Genomic DNA, 24,429 nt, shown 5'->3' with positions numbered 1-24,429 from the left:
AAATTTTGATTCCAAAACACAACTAGCCCTTGGTTTTCAAATAAAGGACTGTAAAGCATATGTCCCCAAACTGTTACCAATGTGGTGATTCCTCCAAACCACAAAATGGTTCCAATGAGTATGTCTGCCCCAAAGAATGTCATGAAGTTAAATCTCCAGGAGAAGAGAGAAGAGGAATGTTAGAACAGCTGTAGGAAAAACACAAGCTGCATATGAAAAAACAACAGAGAAATGATCTGGGAAGTCATGTAAGACTCCGTATTACCAGAAGCTATCCATCCATAAAGACAGTACCCAGTACTATTGCTAATAGCTGTCTACATAAAAATGAAAAGCCCCATTCTTTTGAGACTTTTAGGTATGGGGTATTTTTTTTTTATTTTTATTGAACTATAATTGATATATAACATTAATTTCAGGTATACAACATAATGATTTGACATTTGTATAAAGATATTCTTAATTCGGGGCTTCCCTAGTGGCTCAGTGGTAAAGAATCAGCCTGCCAATGCAGGAGACACAGAAGTGGGTTCGATCCCTGTGTTGGGAAGATCCTCTGGAGCAGGAAATGGCAACCCACTCCAGTATTCTTGCCTGGAAAAATCCCATGGACAGAGGAGGCTGGCAGGCTACAGTCCATCCACAGGGCTGTAAAGAGTCAAGCACCACTGAGTGACTGAGGACAGCATATTCTTATTTCATAGTTCTCAAACTGTTTAAACATTGGACTCTCCTAGGGAGTTTTCTAAAAATAACCCATGCATGGATCTCACTTTCAGACATTCTGATTTACTTGGTCTAAAGAGCGGCCTTGACAACAGTGTTTTTAAAAACTCCCTATTAAAATTGTGTTTAAAAACAATTCTAAGGTGCGGCCAGAGCTTTTAAAAGTCCCAATACTCAGTCTGTGTCCCAGACCACATAAATCAGAATTTTGGGGAGAAGCGCAGACGTATTTCTTTAAAAAGATGTTCAGGTGATGTCAATGTATACACAAAGCAGATAGGTTGAGACCCACTGAGTTGCTTGGCTTAAGGCTTAAGTGTGTCAACTGTTTTTTAAAAAATTCTTCCTGAACCAAGTCATTTCTAGATAATTACTGAAGCAGTCACCAATAAAGAATTCTAAGCTTTCTCTACTCTGATAGTGGCTTATTCATGAATCTCTCCTCAATTTTTCTATGAATGCGCAAGCGGCAGGGGAAGAAAAATATTGAAATCACATGAGATATTTCAAAATACTTTTAGCACAACAATCCATACTATATTAAACTCCTTTAGCACTTCCATCAAACTGAACAACGTAACTGAAAGTGGCATTCACTTTGGTTGAGGCTATAGTAGAGGAGAGCGTACCTTAACAGGAAGTCACAGCATCTTCCAGTGAATTCTAGGACAGCGAATGAAACAATAATTGCACTAATTTTCCAGTGACTCTCACTGGTCAAGATGCTAATGTAAACCACATTCATAGACAAATTTCAAAGAAAGCTACAAAGTACGTTAAAGGTATTAAATTTAAGATAACTTCTGCTCAGAGACCAACTGAAATATATAGAGAGGTGCACATTTTTTAGATCTCAGGTATCTCTTTTGCTTTTACTTAAAAATAATCTTTTTTGTGTGCCTTCTAATGGTCACATGAAAAAGACATTTACTTTTTTTTTCCATCACTAACTCTGAGGAAGGAAGAACAAATGTGGAGAAGACCTTGCAGCTCACCAGGAACCAAGCTCCACACTTCTTACAGTACTAAGTGGCAGGTAACGGGAGAAGTCCAGGATACTAAACTTACACAGGCTTCCGCACACATTCGTTTAAATACAACATCAGGGTAACTGGCAGGGAGGCATTTCTCCATCACAACTCAACCATTTAAAAATGTTATCACTTTTAGTCCCTTTGCTGATTTAAATAAACAAAACAAAATTTATATCTACCATGCAGGAACTTTCAGTTCAATATATTGGGACACTATAACTTCACTGTTCAAGTTCTATTCAGCAGAAGAAAAATAGCTAAATTGAGTCTTGTCTTTCACTGGGAAGATATTAGCTATCAGAAATGCATCACAGAGAGGAAAACTGGCATGCCATCATAATGGACTAGAGGAGGAATTGGCACTTCTGCTTTGTCATTACAGTTATTCTTCTTGGGATAAAACTTGGAATTGCAAGTTTAGCTAAATTCATCATAATTTTAACTTTGGTAAATGAAATAAAGTTCACTGTCTAGGCCAAAAACCCCAAGCAGCTGTTGGGAGCAAGAGGGCTACAAGGACAGAAGTAAACAGATTCACGGCATTGTTGTCGAGGATGGGTTTCCCGGCTATGTACTTCACCTCCTTCCCTGGGCTGTTGACCACCATGCCAGTGCTTTCATCCAAACCTGGAATGAAAAAGAAGCGAATGAAGTGGAAAATCCAAATGACTTGATTTAAAAAAAACAACAGCAAAAACCAAATTAGCTTTCTGCTCTAAAGAAGCTACCCTTGCGAAGATTCTTGGCCATTCAAAGAATGACTTTAGTGGATACCTACATGGTGAGCGACAAGGAACCCACGGTTACAAAAGGCCTCCTTGAAGAAGTGGGTCTCAGTATGCCTCAATACTGGTCTCTCAACAATGCTGGAGTTCTTTCAGAAGGAGAAGGGAGGCCTTGAACAGCAGAGGTGGCAGGAAGGCTCCTGAAAGCAGGGGTCACCTTTGCAACCTCTATGATAGACACTAAGGCCCAGCAAGGTGCTCACACAAAGGAGGCACACAGAGATGAATCCAATTTGCCCCCCAGCCCACATTTTTTTCCCAACCCACTCAACATGATCAGAAATTTCCGAGTCAGAACTCAGTTTAGAATAAAACCTAGGCGCTTTAAAATAAAAAGTGTAATGCGTTGTGTGTATGGTTACTGACCCTTTAGTATAAATTAAAATCCAACTGCTTCCTCCCAGCATCTAGATAAGACTAATGAAGCTGAGAGAGCAGATGTTTTGTTGGTGGAACCAGATTATACGGGGGTGTGAAGACAGACTGGGAGCACTGTGTTTGGGGAACTGTCTGGAGACTTCCAGCCTCTTCACTGTATGAATCAAAGGAGAAGACGTGGTTGGTCAGAGGCTGGAGCAAAGACACACCAAAGAGAACAAGTCGGTACACTGACATGACAGGAGAGCCTTAGGTGCAAAGCACAGAAAATGTTGGAGAAACGCTTATGTATCTTGATGCAGGACTAGCAGACATGACGTCACAGTAGAAAAGTACATCATCCGTGTGGCGTCAGGTTAGCAGAAGAATTATTTCTCAAATGGATTTGGAAAACAAATGGAAAGAGGGGCATAAGACTGGTCTGACTCCCAAATTCTGCTTCCCTGGGATTAAAATCCCATAAGCAAATGCATCTGTCGCCTGCATGGTCATTCCCTGTATAGCTTCTACTCATTGCTCTGCAGGAATAATTCTCTGTCAGTCAGTTTATCACAAAAGAATAAGAAATTCAAAACTGTATTACAGACTTTGCCCTATTATTCTGGCTCCCTGAACAACCTGTGTCTTTGGGATTGTTTTTATTATCTTATCTCTCTTTTTTTCTTTTCCGTATTTCTTCCCCATTTGTTTCTCTCTTTTTTTTAACATATTTATTTTGTTTTTGGCTGCACTGGGTCTCACTGTTTCGCATGGGCTCTCTCTAGCTGTGGAGAGTGGGAGCATCTCTTCGTTTCAGCGTGCGGGCTTCTCATCGTGCCGGCTCCTGTTGCAGAGCTTGGGCTCTAGCTCAGCGGGTTTCATGTGCTGGCACACAGGCCCAGCTGCTCCATGGCATGTGGAATCTTCAGACTCCTATCCACTGCACCACCAAGGAAGCCCCTGTCTCTTTTCTTTTGGTTTTAAGGACACATTTATTCAGTGTCATGATCAGACTACTACCTTTAGCAATCAACCAGCAGCATAGGTGAAAAAAAACCCTTACATTAAATATCTCTGTTGTAATGCTTTCCACTTTCCACAGAAAAGAAACTAAAATAACTTGTTTACAATTAGTCAAAAATACAGTCCTAGAATTTTTTGTCCATAAACATGACATATCTAAGATATGTCTAAAACATATCTTCTCTGAAGTGGCTAGGCACTGCTACCACTGTCTGTGGCTGAGTCCTCATTTCTTTAATACACCAATAAGTTGCAATAATAAGGTTATGTTCTTACCACTAAATTGCATGGTAGCTCCTAAATATGAATCCACAATTGATCCTAGTAATCCAGCCAGACCCCCAAATGCAATAATTGGCCACTGGGGAGCAGAAATGTCTAAATCGTTAACAAAAACCAACTGTGTGAGGAAGTAAGTGATGCCCACAAAGGTTCCACCAAGAAGACTGGAGGCCAGGCCCACCACCGTCACTCCACCGTTGGTCCCTAAAGAGAACGTGACAAAGTCAGCTGGTGAACAATCAGCCAACATATGAAGTCAAAAGAAGCAAAACATCTGGTACCTGTCTAATCAAAACCAACTCAAAGAAAGGGTTCACTCTGGTGCAATCCAAAGACCCTCCTACTTAGAAAGGAGGCTTTTCTCCTCAATAATTCCTGACATTTTCAGCAGTGAGTTTAGGAGAGCCAGGCTGCTTGGTTTCACTTTCAGTTCTGTCATTTCCAAACTTGGTGACTGTGATGAAGTTATGTAACTTCTCTATGCCTTAGTTTACTTGTTTGTGAGATATAAACAATAAAAGGACCAATTCACATGATTATTAAGACTGCTGCTGAGTTGCTTCAGTTGTGTCCGACTCTGCGCGACCCCATAGACGGCAGCCCGCCAGGCTCCCCCGTCCCTGGGATTCTCCAGGCAAGAACACTGGAGTGGGTTGCCATTTCCTTCTCCAATGCATGAAAGTGAAAAGTGAAAGTGAAGTTGCTCAGTGCTGTCCGACTCAGCAACCCCATGGACTGCAGCCCACCAGGCTCCTCCGTCCATGGGATTTTCCAGGCAAGAGTACTGGAGTGGGTCGCCATTGCCTTCTCAGATTATTAAGACTAAACAGTAATAATGGAGAGCAGTCAGAACACTGCTTTGCACATAGCAGGTACTCAAATATATTAATTGTTATGTTGCAGCTGCTGCTGATAATGAAGGGGACAAAAGGAAGGAAAAAGAAGAAGAAAGAGAGGAGGAGATGGTGATAAAGCAGCAGTAGTAGTAGTACTATTAACAGCAGTAGCAATAGTTGATAACAATAATGGGGAAATGAGATACACATCGAAGCACTAACCACGTAACAGGCTCCCAAGAGATACTTTACCATTTCTTTCCTTTTCCCTTCCTACTGATAAGCCTGCAGGTCAATCTCTCTGTTTGCATACAATTTATCTAGGAGTTATTGCTGCTGCTGCTAAGTCACTTCAGTCGTGTCCGACTCTGTGTGATCCCATAGACGGCAGCAACCAGGCTCCCCCATCCCTGGGATTCTCCAGGCAAGAACACAGGAGTGGGTTGCCATTTCCTTCTCCAATCTAGGAGTTACTAACACTTCCTCAAATATTACTTATTATCACCAGTTTAATAGCCTATAGTCATTTTCCAATTAAGGGGGAAAATTGAAATTCTCTCTTTTTAAAAAAATTATTTATTTGGCTGCGCTGGGTTTCAGTTTTGGCATGTGGGGTCCTCACTCTTCCTTGTGGCATGCAGGATCTAATTCCCTGACCAGAAATGGAACTCAGACCTCCTGCACTGGGAGCATGGAGCTTTAGCCACTGGACCACTAGGGGAGACCCCAAACTGAAATTCTTAAGAGGCTTTTAAGTAAGAAATACAATAAATCAAGAGGCTTTTTTTTTGGCCACACTGTGTGTCATAAGGGATCTTACATCCTGATCACGGATGAAACCCGGATCCCCTGCAGTGGAACCTCAGAGTCTTAACTACTGGATTGCCAGGGAAGTCCCTGTTCACTTTTTTTAAAAAAAAAAGAAACTTAAATAAAGACTCACCAACTGGAACTTTCTCCCAGGTTGTTATTAGCCTTGGCGTGCTTTTACTCAGAACAGGGCCAACTTCTGAAGCCCATGTGTCTCCAGCAGAGGAGGCCAGTGCAGCCAAGAGAGACAAACACATCCAGGAAGCAGTGTGCTGTCTGGAAAAATCTATTGGGATTTCCCCAGGGCCACTTTCTATCATGTACAGCAGGGCCAGCTCCGTGGGCACCGCGCCATTACAGAACACCTGAATCCAGTTTCTCTGCCCACCTAGGATCCAACAAGAAAATGAAGAGCACAAGGGTGTTTCCTCCTCAGGAGGAAAATCATGCAGGTACCTGTAACTGCTCCTAATTTACATTGTAGAGTTTAAGAAAAGAAAAATGACTATAATTTTTAAAATGACTACAAGTGGGATGATAACGCTGCCCACATTCTATATTGTTTCAGAATAATTAATGATAGACTTCAGTACTTCTAAAATTCTGCTGTTCTTGCTATCATGGTAAAGTAATAATAAACTATATCAGGCCACTACTTTAAGTAATTCTCATATAAAATTTATGTTTCATGAGTCTAAACAGGTTCTGATTAAAAGCTTATGTTAAGATGAAATAAAAGTTACTAATTTAAGTAACATTAAATATAATTCATTTTACCTTCCTTGTATTCTGAATCTAGATGCTTCTTTGCTTCTCCTTTCCATTTAGTAAGTTTTGAGGAAGAAAGAAAAAACGTCACCAAAGAGGTGAAAAAGCTGAAATTTGCAATGGTTAGGATAAATCCAACCACGAGCCCTGAAAGAAACACATATATACAAAATTACACTTAGTCCATACACTAATACTGTGAAAAAAAAGAATGAATTTTTTCAGTTATTTTCATATTAAAACCGGAAATGTTCATTTCTAATATATTGACATTTTTACCAACTAAGACATTACCAAACAGTATGCAATGGGAACCCACTCCAGTGCTCTTGCCTGGAAAATCCCATGGACAGAGGAGGCTGGTATGCTGCAGTCCATGGGGTAGTTAAGAGTCGGACACGACTGACTTCACTTTCACTTTTCACTCTCATGCATTGGAGAAGGAAATGGCAACCCACTCCAGTGTTCTTGCCTGGAGAATCCCAGGGACGGGGGAGCCTGGTGGGCTGCCATCTACGTGGTCGCCCAGAGTCGGACCTGACTGAAGCAACTTAGCAGCAGCACAGTCTTTCAAGTTTCTATTTTTTACATTTCCCCTCCATACCTGGGATTTTTTTTCCACTTTACAAAAAATTCAGTAAATAGACCATCCAAGAGTGAATCTGGGAGAAAGAGGCACATAGAAAACAAATTCCAACATGACAGAAGTCTCTACTTATTAATAATTATTTTAAATGTAAATGCGTTAAGTGATCCACTCAAAAAAACAGAGACGGCAAAATGGATAAAAATACTGGTCCAACTATATGCTGACTACAAGAGACTTGCTTTAAATCTAAAAACACAATGGGTTGAAAGAACTGAAAAAGATAATCCATGCAAATAAGTGACCAAAAGAGAGCAGGGGTGGGTATACCAAAATCAGACAAAACACACAAAATAGACAAGCTCAAAACTGTATTCATATGACATGATCATCTCTTTCTATATATAAAGCATTTCTTTTCTTTCTGGCATAACAGAATACTTGAGGCTCATCTTAAACCTACTTTTGCCCCAGCCCTGAAAGCAGCCATTTCTCTGAGGAGCTCTGGTTCATTCCAGTGGGGAATGGATATTAGAGGTCAAAATCTAGGCTCACGGTCTGTCCATGTCTACTGAGATATATTTGCTTTTTGTGGACAAAGCAAGTGAATACACACATAGAAATATACACTCATGCATATATATTCATGCACATACATGAGTACTTCCAGCCTGGCATTTTCCAAGAATGTGACGAGCACATCCAGGCACAGCTATCTTCTATGGCCCTATCCAGGCTACCTGCTAGTATAATATTACTAACTACAACCTCTTCCACCCCTAACTGCATGGTGGACAATCTCTGCTCTCTGTAACTCTTAAGATAAATATATTCAGTTTTGCTATATGAAGATTTTTATTAAATAATACAACAAAACACTACTAAGTAACAGAATAGATATTAAACAATTAAGTATGCTACCATGCATTTCATAATTTAAGTATTAAAGAACAGAACAAGGGCCCAGATTCCTATTTCTGAAGTAATTCCTTCCATTGGTTAGCTCAAGCTAGACTGATTCATCAGTCACTGAATTACTTGATTATTGGCATTTTACTTAAGTTCAGTACATTTTAATTGAGAGTGCAAGAAACAGGATAATGCTGTATAAAGTACTAATAAAGTAATAAAGTGCTGTACCTCTGGAGTTGAACATTCTGAAGTTAAAACCTCAACTGCTGCACTTACTATTGAATAACTAGATGTTACCTAACTTTAAGCTTCAGTTTCTCATTAGTGTATTAATAATAATAATAATTCCTACCTCACTGGCTTACTGTGGAAAGTTAAATGAGATAATTTTAATAATATGCTTACTATATAAGTCAGCACATAGGAGGTCCTTAATAAATGTTAACGAGGATCATTGGCAATAACATTAAATAGCAGTTACAGTGGCAAAACCTCAACAATCACATTATTGTTGCAATTATGATTATTATTGTAATAATAATAATAATGATGTTATTATGTTATCCAACCTTTAAGTCTTTTCAATTGTTTTTTTAATATATTACACAAGTAGTACACATGTGGGCCTCCCTGGTGGCTCAGTGATTAAGAATCCACCTGCCAATGTAGGTAACATGGCTTTGATTCCTGAGTCAGGAAGATCCCCTGGAGAAAAGAGAAAGTTGCTCAGTCATGTCCAACCCAGGCTACCCACTCCATGGCATTCTCCAGGCTACAATACTGGAGTGGGTAGTGTTCCCCATCTCCAGGGGATCTCCCCAACCCAGGGATCGAACCCAGGTATCCTGCATTGCAAGTGGATTCTTTACCAATTGAGCTATCAAGGAAGGCCTGCCCACCCCGGAGAAGGAAATAATAACCCACTCCAGTATTCTTGCCTGGAAAATCCCACTGACAGAGAAGCCTGGCGGGCTATAGTCCATGGGGTCGCAAAGAGTTGGGCACAGCTGAGCAAATGTGCACACATGCTCACAGTACACAAGCACTGGAGAGGAAAGCCAAAACATATGGAGGTATATGAAGCAACAGTCAGTGTCTTTCTCCCTCACCACCACCATGCCCCACCCTTCTCCAGGAGGCTGCCCTTTACTTCAGCCACCTCAAAATACCATGTGAAGCAATCAGTGTTTGAGTTGAGGAAAGGTTCAGAATGAGGAATAAATTGAAGGCAATGTGCTTCAAAGGAATGATTTCTTTGATGTAGTCTAAAAATCTTAGAATTTTTTGTATCTCCCAGTTATGTCTGAACTTTTAGATTAGTAACTGCTGTCTCCAGCGCATGTCTATTCCACCTCCTCAACCCACCTCTAACAACTCTAATGGTTCCTCAGTGCTAAGGACTTAATATGTGTAACAGTGGGAGGCTTTCAAAGAATGTGAAGACTCTAAGAATTACGGCTATCTTCTGAGTTTAAAACATGTTAATTCTGTAACTGGTGGATGAGATCTGGGGAAGTGAAACAACGCTGTCTATAAATAGCTCTGATAGAGGGAATCAGTCAGTTCAGTCGCTCAGTTGTGTCCAACTCTTTGCCACCCCATGGACTGCAGCACGCCAGGCCTCCCTGTCCATCACCAACTCCCGGAGTTTACTCAAACCCATGTCCATTGTGTCTGTGATGCCATCCAGCCATCTCATCCTCTGTTGTCCCTTCTCCTCCCACCTTGAATCTTTCCCAGCATCAGGGTCTTTTCAAATGAGTCAGCTCTTCACATCAAGTGGCCAAAGTATTGGAGTTTCAGCTTCAGCATCAGTCCTGCCAATGAATATTCAGGACTGATTTCTTTTAGTATGGACTGGTTGGATCTCCTTGCAGTCCAAGGCACTCTCAAGAGTCTTCTCCAACACCACAGTTCAAAAGCATCAATTCTTTGGTGCTCAGCTTTCTTTATAGTCCAACTCTCACATCCATACATGACTACTGGAAAAACCATACCTTTGACTAGATGAATCTTTGTTGTCAAAGTAATGTCTCTGCTTTTTAATAAGCTGTCTCAGTTGGGCATAACTTTTCTTCCAAGGAGCAAGCATCTTTTAATTTCATGGCTACAGTCACCATCTGCAATGATTTTGGAGCCCCCCAAAATAAAGTCTGTCACTGTTTCCACTGTTTGTTTCCTTATCTATTTGCCATGAAGTGATGGGACCAGATGCCATGATCTTAGTTTTCCGAATGTTGAGCTTTAAGCCAACTTTTTCACTCTCCACTTTCACTTTCATCAAGAGGCTCTTTAGCTCTTCTTTGCTTTCTGCCATAGGCGTAGTGTCATCTGCATACCTGAGGTTATTGATATTTCTCCCGGCAATCTTGATCCTAGCTTGTGTTTCATCCAGCCCGGCATTTCGAATGATGTACTCTGCATATAAGTTAAATAAGCAGGCTGACAATATACAGCCTTGATGTACTCCTTTCCTAATTTGGAACCAGTCTGCTAGTCCATGTCCAGTTCTAACTGATGCTTCTTGACCTGCATACAGATTTCTCAGAAGGCAGGTCAGGTGGTCTGGTATTCCCATCTCTTGAAGAATTTTCCACAGTTTGTTGTGATGCACACAGTCAAAGGCTTTGGCATAGTATTTAATAAAGCAAAAATAGATGTTTTTCTGGAACTCTCTTGCTTTTTGATGATCCAACGGATGTTGGCAATTTGATTTCTGGTTCCTCTGAGATCTAAATCCAGCTTGAACATCTGGAAGTTTTCGGTTCACAAACTGCTGAAGCCTGGCTTGGAGAATTTTGAGCATTACTTTGCTAGCGTGTGAGATGAATGCAACTGTGTGGTTGTTTGAGCATTCTTTGGCATTGCCTTTCTTTGGGATTGGAATGAAAACTGACCTTTTCCAGTCCTGTGGCCACTGCTGAGTTTTCCAAATTTGCTGGCATATTGAGTGCAGCACTTCCACAGCATCACCTTTTAGGATTTGAAATAGCTCAACTGGAATGCCATCCTCTCCACTAGCATCCTCTCCATTTGTTCATAATGATGCTTCCGAAGGCCCAATTGACATTCCAGGATGTCTCGCTCTAGGTGAGTGATCACACCATCGTGATTATCTGGGTCGTGAAGATCTTTTTTGTACAGTTCTTCTGTGTATTCTTGCCACCTCTTCTTAGTATCTTCTGCTTCTGTTAGGTCCATGCCATTTCTGTCCTTCACTGTGCCCATCTTTGCATGAAAAGTTACCTTGGTATCTCCAATTTTCTTGAAGAGATCTCTAGGCTGAAAGTTACCTAGAATTGCAACCAAAGGGGCCTGGGAATAATCTCTGGGAGGCAGAAAAGGGAAAGGTATGATTGTAATTTTTTAATCTAATAAACTTAAATCTAATCAATTATGTCATATATACTATTGCCTAGAGAAACACTGTGAGAATCAAAAGAAGGCTGGTTAGCCCAAAATATAGCATATGAAGGCCAAGAGAACCAGAGGTTGGCAGACTTGAATCCTGTATCAAGGCCAGGACTCTCTGAACTATGCATTCGCATCACTGACTGTTTCTCAGGAAGGTGTGTCTATGCCGTTGTGTCCGACTCTTTCCGACCCACGGACCACAGCCTGCCAGGCTCCTCTGTCGGTGGGATTTTTCCTGACAAGAATACTGGAGTGGGTCGCCGTTTCCTCCTCCAGGGGATCTTCCTCATCCAGGGATTGAACCCATGTCTCCCAATTCTCCTGCACTGGCGGGCAGATTCTTATACCACTGAGCCCCCTGAAAAGCAACCTTCTAAATACAAGCTGACTTCTCAGCTGGCCTGACCTGAATAGTGATGTTTGCACCCAGTTGGCCCAGGACTTCTATATTTAATCAGATTAATAAAGTATCACTCTGGCTCACTGATTAGTCCTTTGTGGCAGTAGGCAACATAAACCAGTTTTCCTTGGCTCTGATCAATTCTGGGTACCTGACTGAATGAGATTTCTATTTGAAAAGACTGAAAACTGTACCTGAACTATGATAACCAAAGAGGTAAGGCCACTTTTGTGAGACCACATGAAGCACAACCACTGGCCTTTTCTGACAACACCCCAGTGGCTCTGCACTCCCATCACCTTTACAACATCTTCTTCCTGGGCTTAAATGCCTCAAACACCTCCTGCTTCTCATCTGCTTCCCCTGACTAGAAATGCAAGCTCTTTGACGATGGAATTTTTACCTATTTTCTTCACTTCTTAGTCTTCAGTGCCCCAAACAGTGTCTGGAAAACTAAATATTTATTGCAGGAAAGAATTAAAAAAAGCAAAAATCACTAAACCCGAGAGTCTTGACAAGTGAGATTAAATTTAAACTTGTCAAGAGATTGATGACAAATTATTTACACAGACATGTTCAAAGGAACACACTGAATAACTAGACTGGAGCAGATCACTGGCACAGTGCTTTATAAGCCCTATGTGATCCTCTCCTTATTCTAGAAGTATTCTTTCTCTTGGGGGGACAAGAGCACTCCAAATACCCAGATCCTGAGGATGTTCTGAAACCCTTCTCAGTTCAAAGCACACTAAAGACATACTATGGCAAAACTGAGTAAAATCCCTATGACTATAATAGTAATTGTGGAAGGAAAACAATACTAACATTTATAGATACATATTTTAAGTGCCAGGTTCTATGCTAATCATCTTATATGTATGACTCCTCACGATGAGTCAGTGCTATAGACATTATTATTCCTTCTCATTTTACAGGTGGGTAGTCATTAAGACGAAGTTTAAGTGACTTGCAGTCACACGTTAGGACAGATTTCCCAAGTACGATGATATACTTTGAATCAACAGTACAGTTTTTTTATCCTTAAAGGGAAAAGAAGCTCCAAATAAAAAAGATACCAACTTTCTATAGAATGAGTGATTAGGTAGAGAGTGGAGGTTTTAAAATCCATCCACACGTATTTCCTAAGCACTGCTACAACAGTGCACAGCACCATTCAAACAGCACGGGGCACAGAAGCGTATGGTGCAGTCTGTCTGGGGGGAGTTTACCGTGTAAGACTTCACAGACTAAAGAGATATGGTGTCCCACACATTTTGTTGTTTGAGCCTCACCAAGAAGCCCATAGGGACCTATTTTATGAAGAAAGTGAGGCTCGGAGGAGATAGGTGCCGTGGCCAAGTTCACAGAGAGAGAGGTGGCAATGCCAGGATTCAAATGTTTATCTTCTAATTCTAAATCAAGCCAAGTAGGAGAGGAATAGAGGCCAAAGGGCTAGAAGGCAGAAAAGGAAATGGTAGCAGGAAAGAAAAGAAAGTGGAGATCAGAAAAGTAAGAGGAGAAAACAGGATAATAAACAGCATGGAAGTCAAAGGAAGACAGCACTTCAAGAACTTGATGTTTCTTCCCACAGGTCAAGAATGATAAAACCCAAAGCAAGGCTGCCCAAGAAAAAACATTTTTAGCAAAGCCTAACTCTATATTATTATATTTAATCAGAAATTGTTCAAATTGTTTGGTATAGATGAGTTAGTACTGTCAAAGTGCTAACAATAAATTTCTCAATTTCTCAACAGAACTTGAAGAGTGTATCTCAGTTTTGAAGAACGAGAATGAGCATGATTCCCCGAGGACCTGTGCCTAATAATGGTAATCACCCTATACGTGCCGGCTATGTATCTAGGCACTGAGCCAAAAACTTCACAGAAGTTATTTCATTCCCGCTGCAACTCTAAGAATGAAATGAGGGGTAGATCAGAATTTTGTGGGTCTTGAAGCTTACAAATCGGGAGCCTGCTTTTTTTTTTTTTTTTTTAAATCTTTTACCTCTGAAAAATTTACAAAACAAGAGGACCATGAGAGCACATTGCTAGGGCCCTTCCTAGGACTTTGAAAGGTACTACTGGAAATGAGGTGCCATGGAGTTTAAGCTGTTACTTTCATGGTGTTGTTCTTCTCTAGATTGGATATTTGTAACTCACAGGAAGCACTTATTCATCTTCTGAGTCCTTAAAAAGTTGAAGTATAGTTGATTTACAAAGGCATGTTAATTTCTAGGTTAGATGTTAAAAACCCTCTTCTCTGAAGAGAAAACTGAGGTACAGGGAGGTTAAGTGACTTTCTCGAAGTCCCACGACTTTCCTAGCCTTATTCAGACCCATCTTGCCTGATTCTACTGCTTGTTCTTTTACCTATCAGACTATCTCGCCTCCGTGAAGGCCCACTCTAATTCATAAAAGTTTATAAAATCTCTGCTGTATGTGAACACAGAGGAGAGCACATTTACAATACATTAGGGCTAATGATGAGCAGCCACTTGAAGGCTGGGTAGGTGGCTTTGAGACCTGCCAGTTGTAAATATCAGCATCGTGTAGTGATATCAGCCTACAGGACGTATTTGAGGGGAATCCTCATGTCTTGGGGCTTATACCATTGGCAGAATATGAAAATCCCAAAGTCATATCAGATCCCATCACTCCTCTGGTTTGAGACAGGGGGATTCTAGCTTGGGATAAAATCTTTTTTGTGCCCCACAGCCCTGTATTATCTGGCCATTGCATCTTTCTTTAATGTTTATCTCTCATGACTCTTCCAGTCGAATGAGTCTTATTCTCACTCCCAAATAAATCAGGCTTGAACATGTCAGGGCCTTTCTGCTTGTTTTGTCAAGCCTGGAACATGCTTCTTGCAGTTCTTCTCTTATCTGACTTTTTTAGGTCCCAGTTCAAAACTATCTCTTTAACACAAAAGTTAATCCTGAGCCTATTCACAGAAAAATGTCCCACATTCCCCAATATTCACACTTTATTATCTTTTTCTCATAAACTTTATCATTATATGTAAAGGTTTATGTATTTTATTATCTATCTGTACTAAAGAAAAGAAGTTCCATATAATCTGAAACCTGCCCTTGTTCACAGCTATTCCCCCAGTTTCTAGCAGAGTGGCACACAGTAAATGCTTAATAAGTATCTGCCAGAAGAATAAATCAATGGCCTGTCCTCATCGCAATTCTGAAGACTTGAGAATACTCAGCTGGGACTACTCCGCTTGAGGCTGCTAACAGTAATTTCCAAGTGCTATTCTTCCCAAAATGGGCTTCCCAGGTGGCTCAGTGGAAAATAATCTGCCTGCAGTGCAGGAGATGCAAGAGACGTGGGTTCAGTCCCTGCATAGGGAAGATCTCCTGGAGCAGGAAATGGCAACCGGCTCTAGTATGCTTGGCTGGAGAATCCCATGGACAGAGGAGCCTGGCAGGCTACAGTCCCTGGGGTCCCAAAGAGCTGGACATGACTGAGCACATTCTTCCCAATGGCTCTTCCATTTTACCTTGAGGTAAAATGCTCCAATGTGTCTGCCTGCAGAAAATTTAATCCAACTCAGGAGCTGAGTAATCAAGGTACTGAAAAGTCTATCCCACTAATTTACTTGTTATCAACTACAAAGTTCAATTTGTTAGGAAGGACATGTTAGTATCCGAAATTCTGGCAGAATAGGAATGGCAAACAATGCATAACTTTATCATTGTCTAAGTAATCACACTAAGTAACGTTGTGATTTATAGTTTCATATGTTCAGAATTTAGAAACCACATGTTTAAATTACATAAGCAAGCAATTATTATACGCCAAACGTTCAAAAGAAAAACATACCTCCTAACGCCCCACTGTGATCTAGACTTTTCTTCTTAAAGCCATTAGAGACGATCAAAACAGTAACAACAACAGAAAACAGCCAACGCCAGGGAGAAACAGGCTGAAAGTTACCTGGAAAATTATAGAAGTAGAGCATAAATTGTGTCAGGCCTACACAGGTTAGTCTTGGGTGCAAGCTTTGATAACTGTATTCTGGATTAAAATACTGTTGTAAGCAGAGAAACTGAGATGAAGCCACCAAAGTAAAATATTTACGTTGAAACTTGTTTAAGAGAGACAATCCTACTGGTGAGTGACAAAATAAGTCCTAAGTTTTAAGAACCATTTACAACTATTTATAATAATGGGTATTTGATACATATTTGAAGATGTGAAATGCATTTCTGGTTCTTTCTTTGGAAATCAGGCACGTATTCAACCCCAAGAACTGCACAGAACAAACAGGATCCAATTTTTTTTAACACGATCCAATTATTCCTCTCTCTGCCTTTCACAGAGATTTCTTAAAAAGGTAACATTCCCACAGGCTACATACACACCTCAGGATTCAAAGGTTAGCAACTGATTTTTCCAAAGGTGGCATCCTTTGTTTTGTTTCGGCTAGCATAATTTCTTTTCAGATAATTGAGTCAATAAAGATTAGGAGATTTAGTATAAAAAATCCAGACTCTTGTTTTCTGTTTTAAAACCTGGATGTTCAGGCTCACATGGCAGAACTGACTACAGGGGAAGAGAAACCACCTCCTTTAGACCATTCGTGGCGTTACCATTTAAAGTCCCCCCTTTAATATAAAGTGATTATAAATGTGAACTATTGCTTGTGCCCACATTTCTACCAAAAATTGGAAAATGTTATAGTAACTATAAATGAAGCATAACTTTTAAAAATTATGACTCACTTTATCGCACACCTGTAACATAATATCGTACATCAACTAAAACAACAAAAATTTTAAAAAATGAAGAAAAAAAAAAGGAAAATGGAAGACAAAGAGGGTGAAACATTAAAAAAAAAACTGGGACTGGGAAAATCCTATTTCTAGAAGTGCAAACTGTTCTCATGTGCTTAACATGCAAAGAAAAGCCTTGGACAGCTTCACTTACCTGCATTAGGTGCCTGGTCCCAAGGGGTCACTTACATTTACAAATCCTGGCTTATTCTATTTCGTTCAAGTCATAGTTAACACTGCCCCAAGAAAGGGCAGTGTTACTTATTTACCTCCCTCCCCAAGCCCTCATTCCCTACTGGGAACCATGAATGAACAGCCAGAAATCTGTATCTTGGAAAACATTCACTAGATTATTCACACATTTCTTTGCAAAACGACTAAGGTCTAAAATGGCAATCACTTATAACCATTTATTGGAGAGGGCAATGGCACCCCACTCCAGTACTCTTGCCTGGAAAATCCCATGGACAGAGGACCCTGGTGGGCCGCAGTCCATGGGGTCGCTAAGAGTCGGGCAGGACCAAGCAACTTCACTTTCACTTTTCACTTTTATGCATTGGAGAAGGAAATGGCAACCCACTCCAGTGTTCTTGCCTGGAGAATCCCAGGACAGGGGAGCCTGATGGGCTGCCGTCTATGGGGTCGCACAGAGTCGGACACGACTGAAGCGACTTAGCAGCAGCAGACTTAGCAGCATAAGCATTTATAAGTTTACTTTCTCTATTTTTCACTTTTCCTTTCAACTGAACAGTATTCTGTTTTTATAAAGGGGTATCAAGGAATCTGTACAAAAGCATACTTGTGCTCTACAGCAGCTTCAAAAACCTTCAAGTTCTGAGTTCAGAGTACCTCAGGCTTTAAAACAATTTTGCTCTTCGGCAGTGACCAAACAGCAGGCAAATCTTCCAAATCTCCAAATGTGAACACTGTGTCGTTTATTTTCATTTTTTTTTTAAACAGGACACATGAAACTGATGAACTTTATGCATATTCTTATTAAAAGTATCACTGCAAATGCTTTGCAAAATTATGTTTCACTTCACTTGCTTTTCATCAAGATAGATGTAACAATTACATAAAATATAAAACATATTTTAGAACAGGTATAACTAGTATGACAAGCAATATTAAAGCTTTAAAACGTTCAAGGCACTGTATATTTCCATGTTAGTTAAATCCAAGTCAGGCCACAGAAGTTAAATAAACACAACAGTTTATAACCCTTCATAGGACACGAGTTTTGACCTTCAAAATGGGACATTCTAACTTTCACCAATTAAAGACAAATTAGAACATTCATACTCACCATAATAGGTGCTTGCAGTCATAGACATAATCCAGAAAGCTGAAGAAATGCAAATGATCAGGCTCAATATAACTATATTAGTTATCATCTTTATGTATTTTCTGTACGTACTGTCGTCAAGATCTCGCATGAAAAATAAGGATATAAACACCTGGGGAAGAAACTATCTCGCGTTTCGGAGAAAAATAAAGTCAGTTAAGTGGCCAGCAAAATATTCGTATAGAGGCGAACATAAATGCTAACATTTGTCACCAGTCGAGAAAACAGTATAAACCGACACTGTTTCTAGATACTGGGCTGAGCACTGCCGCGGAAGCTTAGGCGAGGAAATCAAGCCGCAACCGTGATGGGCGCCTGCTCGCAGACCTCGGATACTTCACACCTGAACTTCACCGCCGCGAACAGGACAGGGAAGCGGGGGCAGCCAAGCAGAGGCCTGGGGCGGCGAGCTCCGCCTTCCCCGCCCACCCGTGAGAGGGAGGCCGGGCGCCCGCGGCGCGAAGGGGCGGGACGCAGGACTAGGATGCGGGGTGTCCCGGCGGCGAGTCCCGCCAAACCGCGCGTGGTCGCTCCGCACGGCCGCCCGCGCGGTTCTAGAAGCCTGGTCCAGCCGGCCGGGCGCAAGGCCCCCGGATCTCGGCCCGCGCCTGCCCTCTTCTACGCCCGAGACGTGCCTTCTGCGCGCATGCTCCGTGGCCACCGCGGGCGTGGCTTCGCTCACCAGAGCGTTTAAAGGGCGGCTCCAAGGGCAGGTAGGCCTGGAGAATCCCGCAAGCGAGTGCCGACGTTTGTGTCCTGTGCGTTTGTAGTGCTTCTTAGAATCTAGGCAGTTGGAACACCATATAAAGGTCTTGCGTTTGAGGTCATCCCCAAGCGCGGAAAAGTGAAACTGCCACCATGAGAGTAAGAGAAATGAAGGCAAGTGGATTGAGATCCAGTTAAGTCCATGTCAAGCATCAAATTCGGATGAATTGTTCATGCCATACAGTATTAACGGGCTTTTTAGGGGAAGGGGACATATTGGGCTGTAGAAAGGGAATTTTGACTGAGAACATCGTTTAAAAACAATGTCGTTCTGTAAGGTGCTGGACACTGTTGGCCACTGGAGATACACAGATAGCTCCACATAGCTCATGTTATTGAACTCTCAAACAGTTACTGTCTGGAACTGTGGGAAATCTGTTCCCATACCTCTCCAATTTGAGGTCTGAATTCAGTCAGTTCACTTAGAAAGCAGAACAGCTTGTCATCATTAAAAATCTGAATCTTGTGACTTCACATTTTATTTCAAGTTAATTTTTGTTTGCTGAGTTATCAGTAATTGATAATTACATTATATTCTGAACTTTTCCCGCTAATTGCTGACAGTGTAAGCAGCAGCAGCAACTCATTTTCAGACGTAGTACCCAAATGTGTTTTAACCTGTTAAGAGTAATTACTTTTTGAAAAAAGTGTTATATGCAAAGACTATTTAAAACGCTTTCCTTTGGAAAGTAAGTGAAAGTCGCTCAGTCCTCTCCTACTCTTGCGACCCCATGGACTATAGAGTCCATGGAATTCTCCAGGTGGGTAACCCTTCCCTTCTCCAGGGGATCTTCCCGACCCAGGTCTCCCGCATTGCAGGAGGGTTCTTTACCAGCTGAGCCATCAGGGAAGCCCAAGAGTATTGGAGTGGGTAGCCTATCCCTTCTCCAGTGGATGTTCCTGACCCAGGAATCCAAGCAGTCTCCTGAATTGTAGGCGGATTATTTGCCAGCTGAGCCACCAGGGAAGCATTTGATTAATTACCTGAGAACCACATTTGTGAAGTAGGACTAAATAGTAATGGACTTCTTTCACTACATGCATATATAGTCTTTATGCAGAGATGATGTTCCCACTTTAGTCTGGGTCTGTTCAGCACAGGTAAACAATTGGATTACTTCAGAAAGGATATTGGCCAATCATAGTGATACTAGACTACCTGGTAGTTATTATTAATAAGTGACCTTGTTTTTGTCTTTGCATAGACAAAGTTATGAACTGGTATTGCTTATGTATCCCCTTCACATCAGTATGGTTGCAGGGTCTTCTTGCCCGATCCTGTTCTATGAGATTTTTATGTGCAGTAGGAAACCTGTGTCTGACCATCTTTAGACAACACTGAGTCCAGCTGTGTCAGGCTAGTTCCTGACTGTCAGGGATGATTTTCTCTCTCATGAATATGTTAGCTAAATTTGCAGATTAAATAACAGTATCTGTGATTGACTCTTCAAATGAATAGTGCTCTTCCATTTATTCCAGAAGTCCAATTATTGCTGTTGTTCTTCATAAAATAAGTTATTCTCTCTTAAAGCTGAAACAATTTGGGGGAATTGACATAATTAAAATATTCTTTAAAAAGAAACATCATTTTACAATCTGATAATGTTTATAGACTTTGATAATCTGAAAATATTTCAACAAAGTCTTTTTCTATTTGCTTTAAAAGCCATCTCTAGCAGAATTTCTGGGTAAGCATTTTCTAAATTATGCTCAAGATATTATTACATACGCGACCCCCCCACCTTCCCTCCAAAATATTCTTAGTATTAGTTGCTCAGTTGTGTCTGACTCTTTGTGGGACCCCATGGACTGTAGCCTGCCAGGCTTCTCTGTCCATGGAATTCTCCAGGGAAGAATACTGGAGTGGGTAGTCTTTCCCTTCTCTGAAGGAATCTTCTCGACCCAGGGATCGACTGGTCTCCTGCATTGCAGGCAGATTGTTTACTGTCTGAGCCAGGAGGGAAGTCCTCCAAAATACCTCCGATAAAATTTAAGGTTCAGATATGAGGTTTGTTTCCTCAAAGGACTGGGAGAGTGCAGTAAAGGCTCTGAGAAGTTAAGAAACTGAACACTTTTGTTTAAATGTTTCCAATAGAGTTGTTTTACCACAGATTTCCTTCCCTCATAAACCCTCACAGTTTGATAATTGTTATAATAATCAGAGCAACAGCCTGAAAGTTGATTGTTGGACTAATAATCTTTAAATTTCACAATGTAAATACCTACTTATGTGGCTTTTGACATAAACATTTTCTGGGGTAAACATTTGATACATAGTACTCTAGTATTCTTGCCTGGGAAATCCCATGGACTTAGCAACTAAACAGCCACCACCAATTGTAAAAATCATCCTACTGGCAAAAACCACTCAACTGATGCTAGGAAAATATCAGTGTGTTCTGTGTACAATCACTTTGAATCTAAGCCAAAGGAGTGTTTTAGATTTTGTGAAATCTAAATGTGCTAATGGCTAAAATATACATGTCAGGCCTAAACCATCACACACATACACATTTGACTGCAGTGCAGGAGACCTGGGTTCAATCCCTGGGTCTAGAAGATCCTCTGGTGGAGGGAATGGCTACCCACTCCATTATTCTTGCCTGGACAATCCCACAGACAGAGGAGCCTGGCGACATAGTCCATGAGGTTGCAAAGAGTTGGCCAAGACGGCGCAACTAACACTTTCACTTTCACATATACATGTCAGACCCTGAAGCCTAAAACAAAACACACACAGAGCCTTGAAGAAACACAGAAAATGAAAATAGATGTGTAGACAATAATAATGAGATGATGACTTTATCCAAGTTATGCATAAAACAGGACTTAAGGAGAGAAGTGCTTTATGTCACTTTGATATGTTATAGGAAAGTATCAGAGTGGGAGCATCAGAGCTAATACTTAAAAACATGATAGCGAGTTTGCTAAATGACAAAGCTAAAGTACAGGCAATATATAAAGATTTGGTGGTTAAGAGCATGAAAATAAACATTCATGAGAATGGAGGATTTTGAGAACACAAGGTCTGAAATAACTAAAGAGCCTCTTGATGAAAGTGAAAGAGGAGAATGAAAAATTTGGCTTAAAGCTCAACATTCAAAAAACTAAGATCATGGCATCTGGTCCCATCACTTCATGGCAAATAGATGGGGAAACAGCAGAAACAGTGACAGACTTTATTTTTGGGGGCTCAAGAATCACTGCAGATGGTGACTGCAGCCATGAAATTAAAAGACGCTTACTCCTTGGAACAAAAGTTATGACCAAGCTAGATAGCATATTCAAAAGCAGAGACATTACTTTGCCAACAAAGGTCTTTCTAGTCAAAGCTATGGTTTTTCCAGTAGTCATCTATGGATATGAGAGCTAGACTATAAAGAAAGCTGAGCACCAAAGAATTGGTGCTTTTGAACTGTGGTGTTGGAGAGACTCTTGAGTCCCTTGGACTGCAAGAGGATCCAACCAGTCCATCCTAAAGGAAATCTGTCCTGAATATTCATTGGAAAGACTGATGCTGGAAGTCCAATATTTTGACCACCCGATGCGAAGAGCTGACTCATTTGAAAAGACCCTGATGCTGGGAATGATTGAAAGTGGGAGGAGAAGGGGACAACAGAGGATGAGGTAGTTGGATAGAATCACCGACTCAATGGATATGAGTCTGAGTAAACGCCAGGAGTTGGTGATGGACAGGGAGGCCTGGTGTGCTGTAGTCTATGAGGATGCAAAGAGTCGGACACAACTGAGCGACTGAACTGAACTACTTAAATAAACAGAAAAAGACAGGCACCTATCTGCTTTCTTGAAGTTGAACCCAAATTTGTTTTTTTATTTTTTTTTAACTTTTGGAGCACAAATTTTAAAAGCCTAGGCAGCTAAGACTGATATGTTGTTTTAGATTCAACTTATTGTAAAAGGACAATAGGGAGATGGTAGGGGAGAAATAAAAAAATGGAATATTCTTTTCCCTACAGACTTGAGGACAGGAATCATGTTCATTATCGTTTGCTTAATATCTTTAAGTGAATGTTTAAGATAGTGTTTTTAAAATTAAAGTATAAATAATATTTAATAATCAGAAAATTAATAAAATAATCTTATTTCCTTGTTATTCAAATAATGCTGTAGTAAGCATATCAATTGTGATCCACACAGTCAAAGGCTTTGGCACTGTCAATAAAGCAAATAGATGTTTTTCTGGAACTCTCTTCCTTTTTGCATGATCCAGTGGATGTTGACAATTTGATCTCTGGTTCCTCTGCCTTTTCTAAAATGAGCTTGAACATCTGGAAGTTCATGTATTGCTGAAGCCTGGCTTGGAGAATTTTGAGCATTACTTTATTAGTGTGTGAGATGAGTGCCAATTGTGCGGTTTGAGCATTCTTTGGCATTGCCTTTCTTTGGGATTGGAATGAAAACTGACCTTTTCCAGTCCTGTGGCCACTGCTGAGTTTTCCAAATTTGCTGGCATATTGAGTGCAGCACTTTCACAGCATCATCTTTCAGGATTTGAAATAGCTCAACTGGAATTCCATCACCTCCACTAGCTTTGTTCGTAGTGATGCTTTCTAAGGCCCACTTGACTTCACATTCCAGGATGTCTGGCTCTAGGTCAGTGATCACACCATCGTGATTATCTGGGTCATGAAGATCTTTTTTGTACAGTTCTTCTGCGTATTCTTGCCACCTCTTCTTAATATCTTCTGCTTCTATTAGGTCCATACCATTTCTGTCCTTTATCGAGCCCATCTTTGCGTGAAATGTTCCCTTGGTATCTCTAATTTTCTTGAAGAGATCTCTAGTCTTTCCCATTCTGTTGTTTTCCTCTATTTCTTTGCATTGATCGCTGAGGAACGCTTTCTTATCTCTCCTTGCTATTCTTTGGAACTCTGTATTCAGATGCTTATATCTTTCCTTTTCTCCTTTGCTTTTCTCTTCTCTTCTCTTCTTTTCACAGCTATTTGTAAGGCCTCCCCAGACAGCCATTTTGCTTTTTTGCATTTTTTTCCCATGGGGATGGTCTTGATTCCTGTCTCCTCTACAATGTCATGAACCTCTGTCCATAGTTCATCAACTCTATCTATGAGATCTAGTCCCTTAAATCTATTTCTCACTTCCACTGTATAATCATAAGGGATTTGATTTAGGTCATACCTGAATGGTTTAATGGTTTTCCCTACTTTTTTCACTTTAAGTATGAATTTGGCAATAAGGAGTTCATGATCTGAGCCACAGTCAGCTCCCAGTCTTGTTTTTGTTGACTGTATAGAGCTTCACCATCTTTGGCTGCAAAGAATATAATCGGTCTGATTTTGGTGTTGACCATCTGGTGATGTCCATGTGTAGAGTCTTGTGTTGTTGGAAGAGGGTGTTTGCTATGACCAGTGCGTTCTCTTGGAAAAACTATTAGCCTCTGCCCTGCTTCATTCTGTATTCCAAGGCCAAATTTGCCTGTTATCCCAGGTGTTTCTTGACTTCCTATTTTTGCATTGAAGTCCCCTATAATGAGAAGGACATCTTTTTTGGGCGTTAGTTCTAAAAGGTCTTGTAGGTCTTCATAGAACCGTTCAACTTCAGCTTCTTCAGCATTACTGGTTGGG

The 24,429-nt window shown here is 40.8% G+C and overlaps 1 protein-coding gene across 1 annotated transcript; it reads right to left on the bottom strand.

The window, feature by feature from the left end:
• Positions 1-384: 384 nt before the first annotated feature.
• On the bottom strand, positions 385-18,377 carry TMEM19 (transmembrane protein 19). Its single transcript, NM_001101184.1, has 6 exons — positions 18,023-18,377; positions 15,764-15,877; positions 6,631-6,768; positions 5,987-6,241; positions 4,202-4,411; positions 385-2,387 (listed from the first exon to the last, which is right to left on the bottom strand). Exons 1-6 carry the CDS (start codon positions 18,150-18,152, stop codon positions 2,224-2,226), a joined length of 1,011 nt encoding a protein of 336 aa, NP_001094654.1. The 5' UTR covers positions 18,153-18,377; the 3' UTR covers positions 385-2,223.
• Positions 18,378-24,429: the final 6,052 nt, after the last annotated feature.

Source organism: Bos taurus, chromosome 5 (assembly GCF_002263795.3).
Source record: "Bos taurus isolate L1 Dominette 01449 registration number 42190680 breed Hereford chromosome 5, ARS-UCD2.0, whole genome shotgun sequence".
Classification (NCBI taxonomy): Eukaryota; Metazoa; Chordata; class Mammalia; order Artiodactyla; family Bovidae; genus Bos; species Bos taurus.
Note: the sequence above shows the minus strand (reverse complement) of the source record. Positions and strands in the feature narration are given on the sequence as shown.

What these genes read in the sequence shown, in the direction of transcription:
- TMEM19 (NM_001101184.1), bottom strand. Translation starts at nt 18,152, where the DNA reads ATGCGAGATCTTGACGACAGTACGTACAGAAAATACATAAAGATGATA. An exon ending in GACTGCAAGCACCTATTATG is followed by an intron (nt 15,878 to 18,022) that starts GTGAGTATGAAT and finishes ATAATTTTCCAG; the next exon opens with GTAACTTTCAGCCTGTTTCT. An exon ending in CTGGGAGAAAGTTCCAGTTG is followed by an intron (nt 4,412 to 5,986) that starts GTGAGTCTTTAT and finishes CGTTCTCTTTAG; the next exon opens with GGACCAACGGTGGAGTGACG.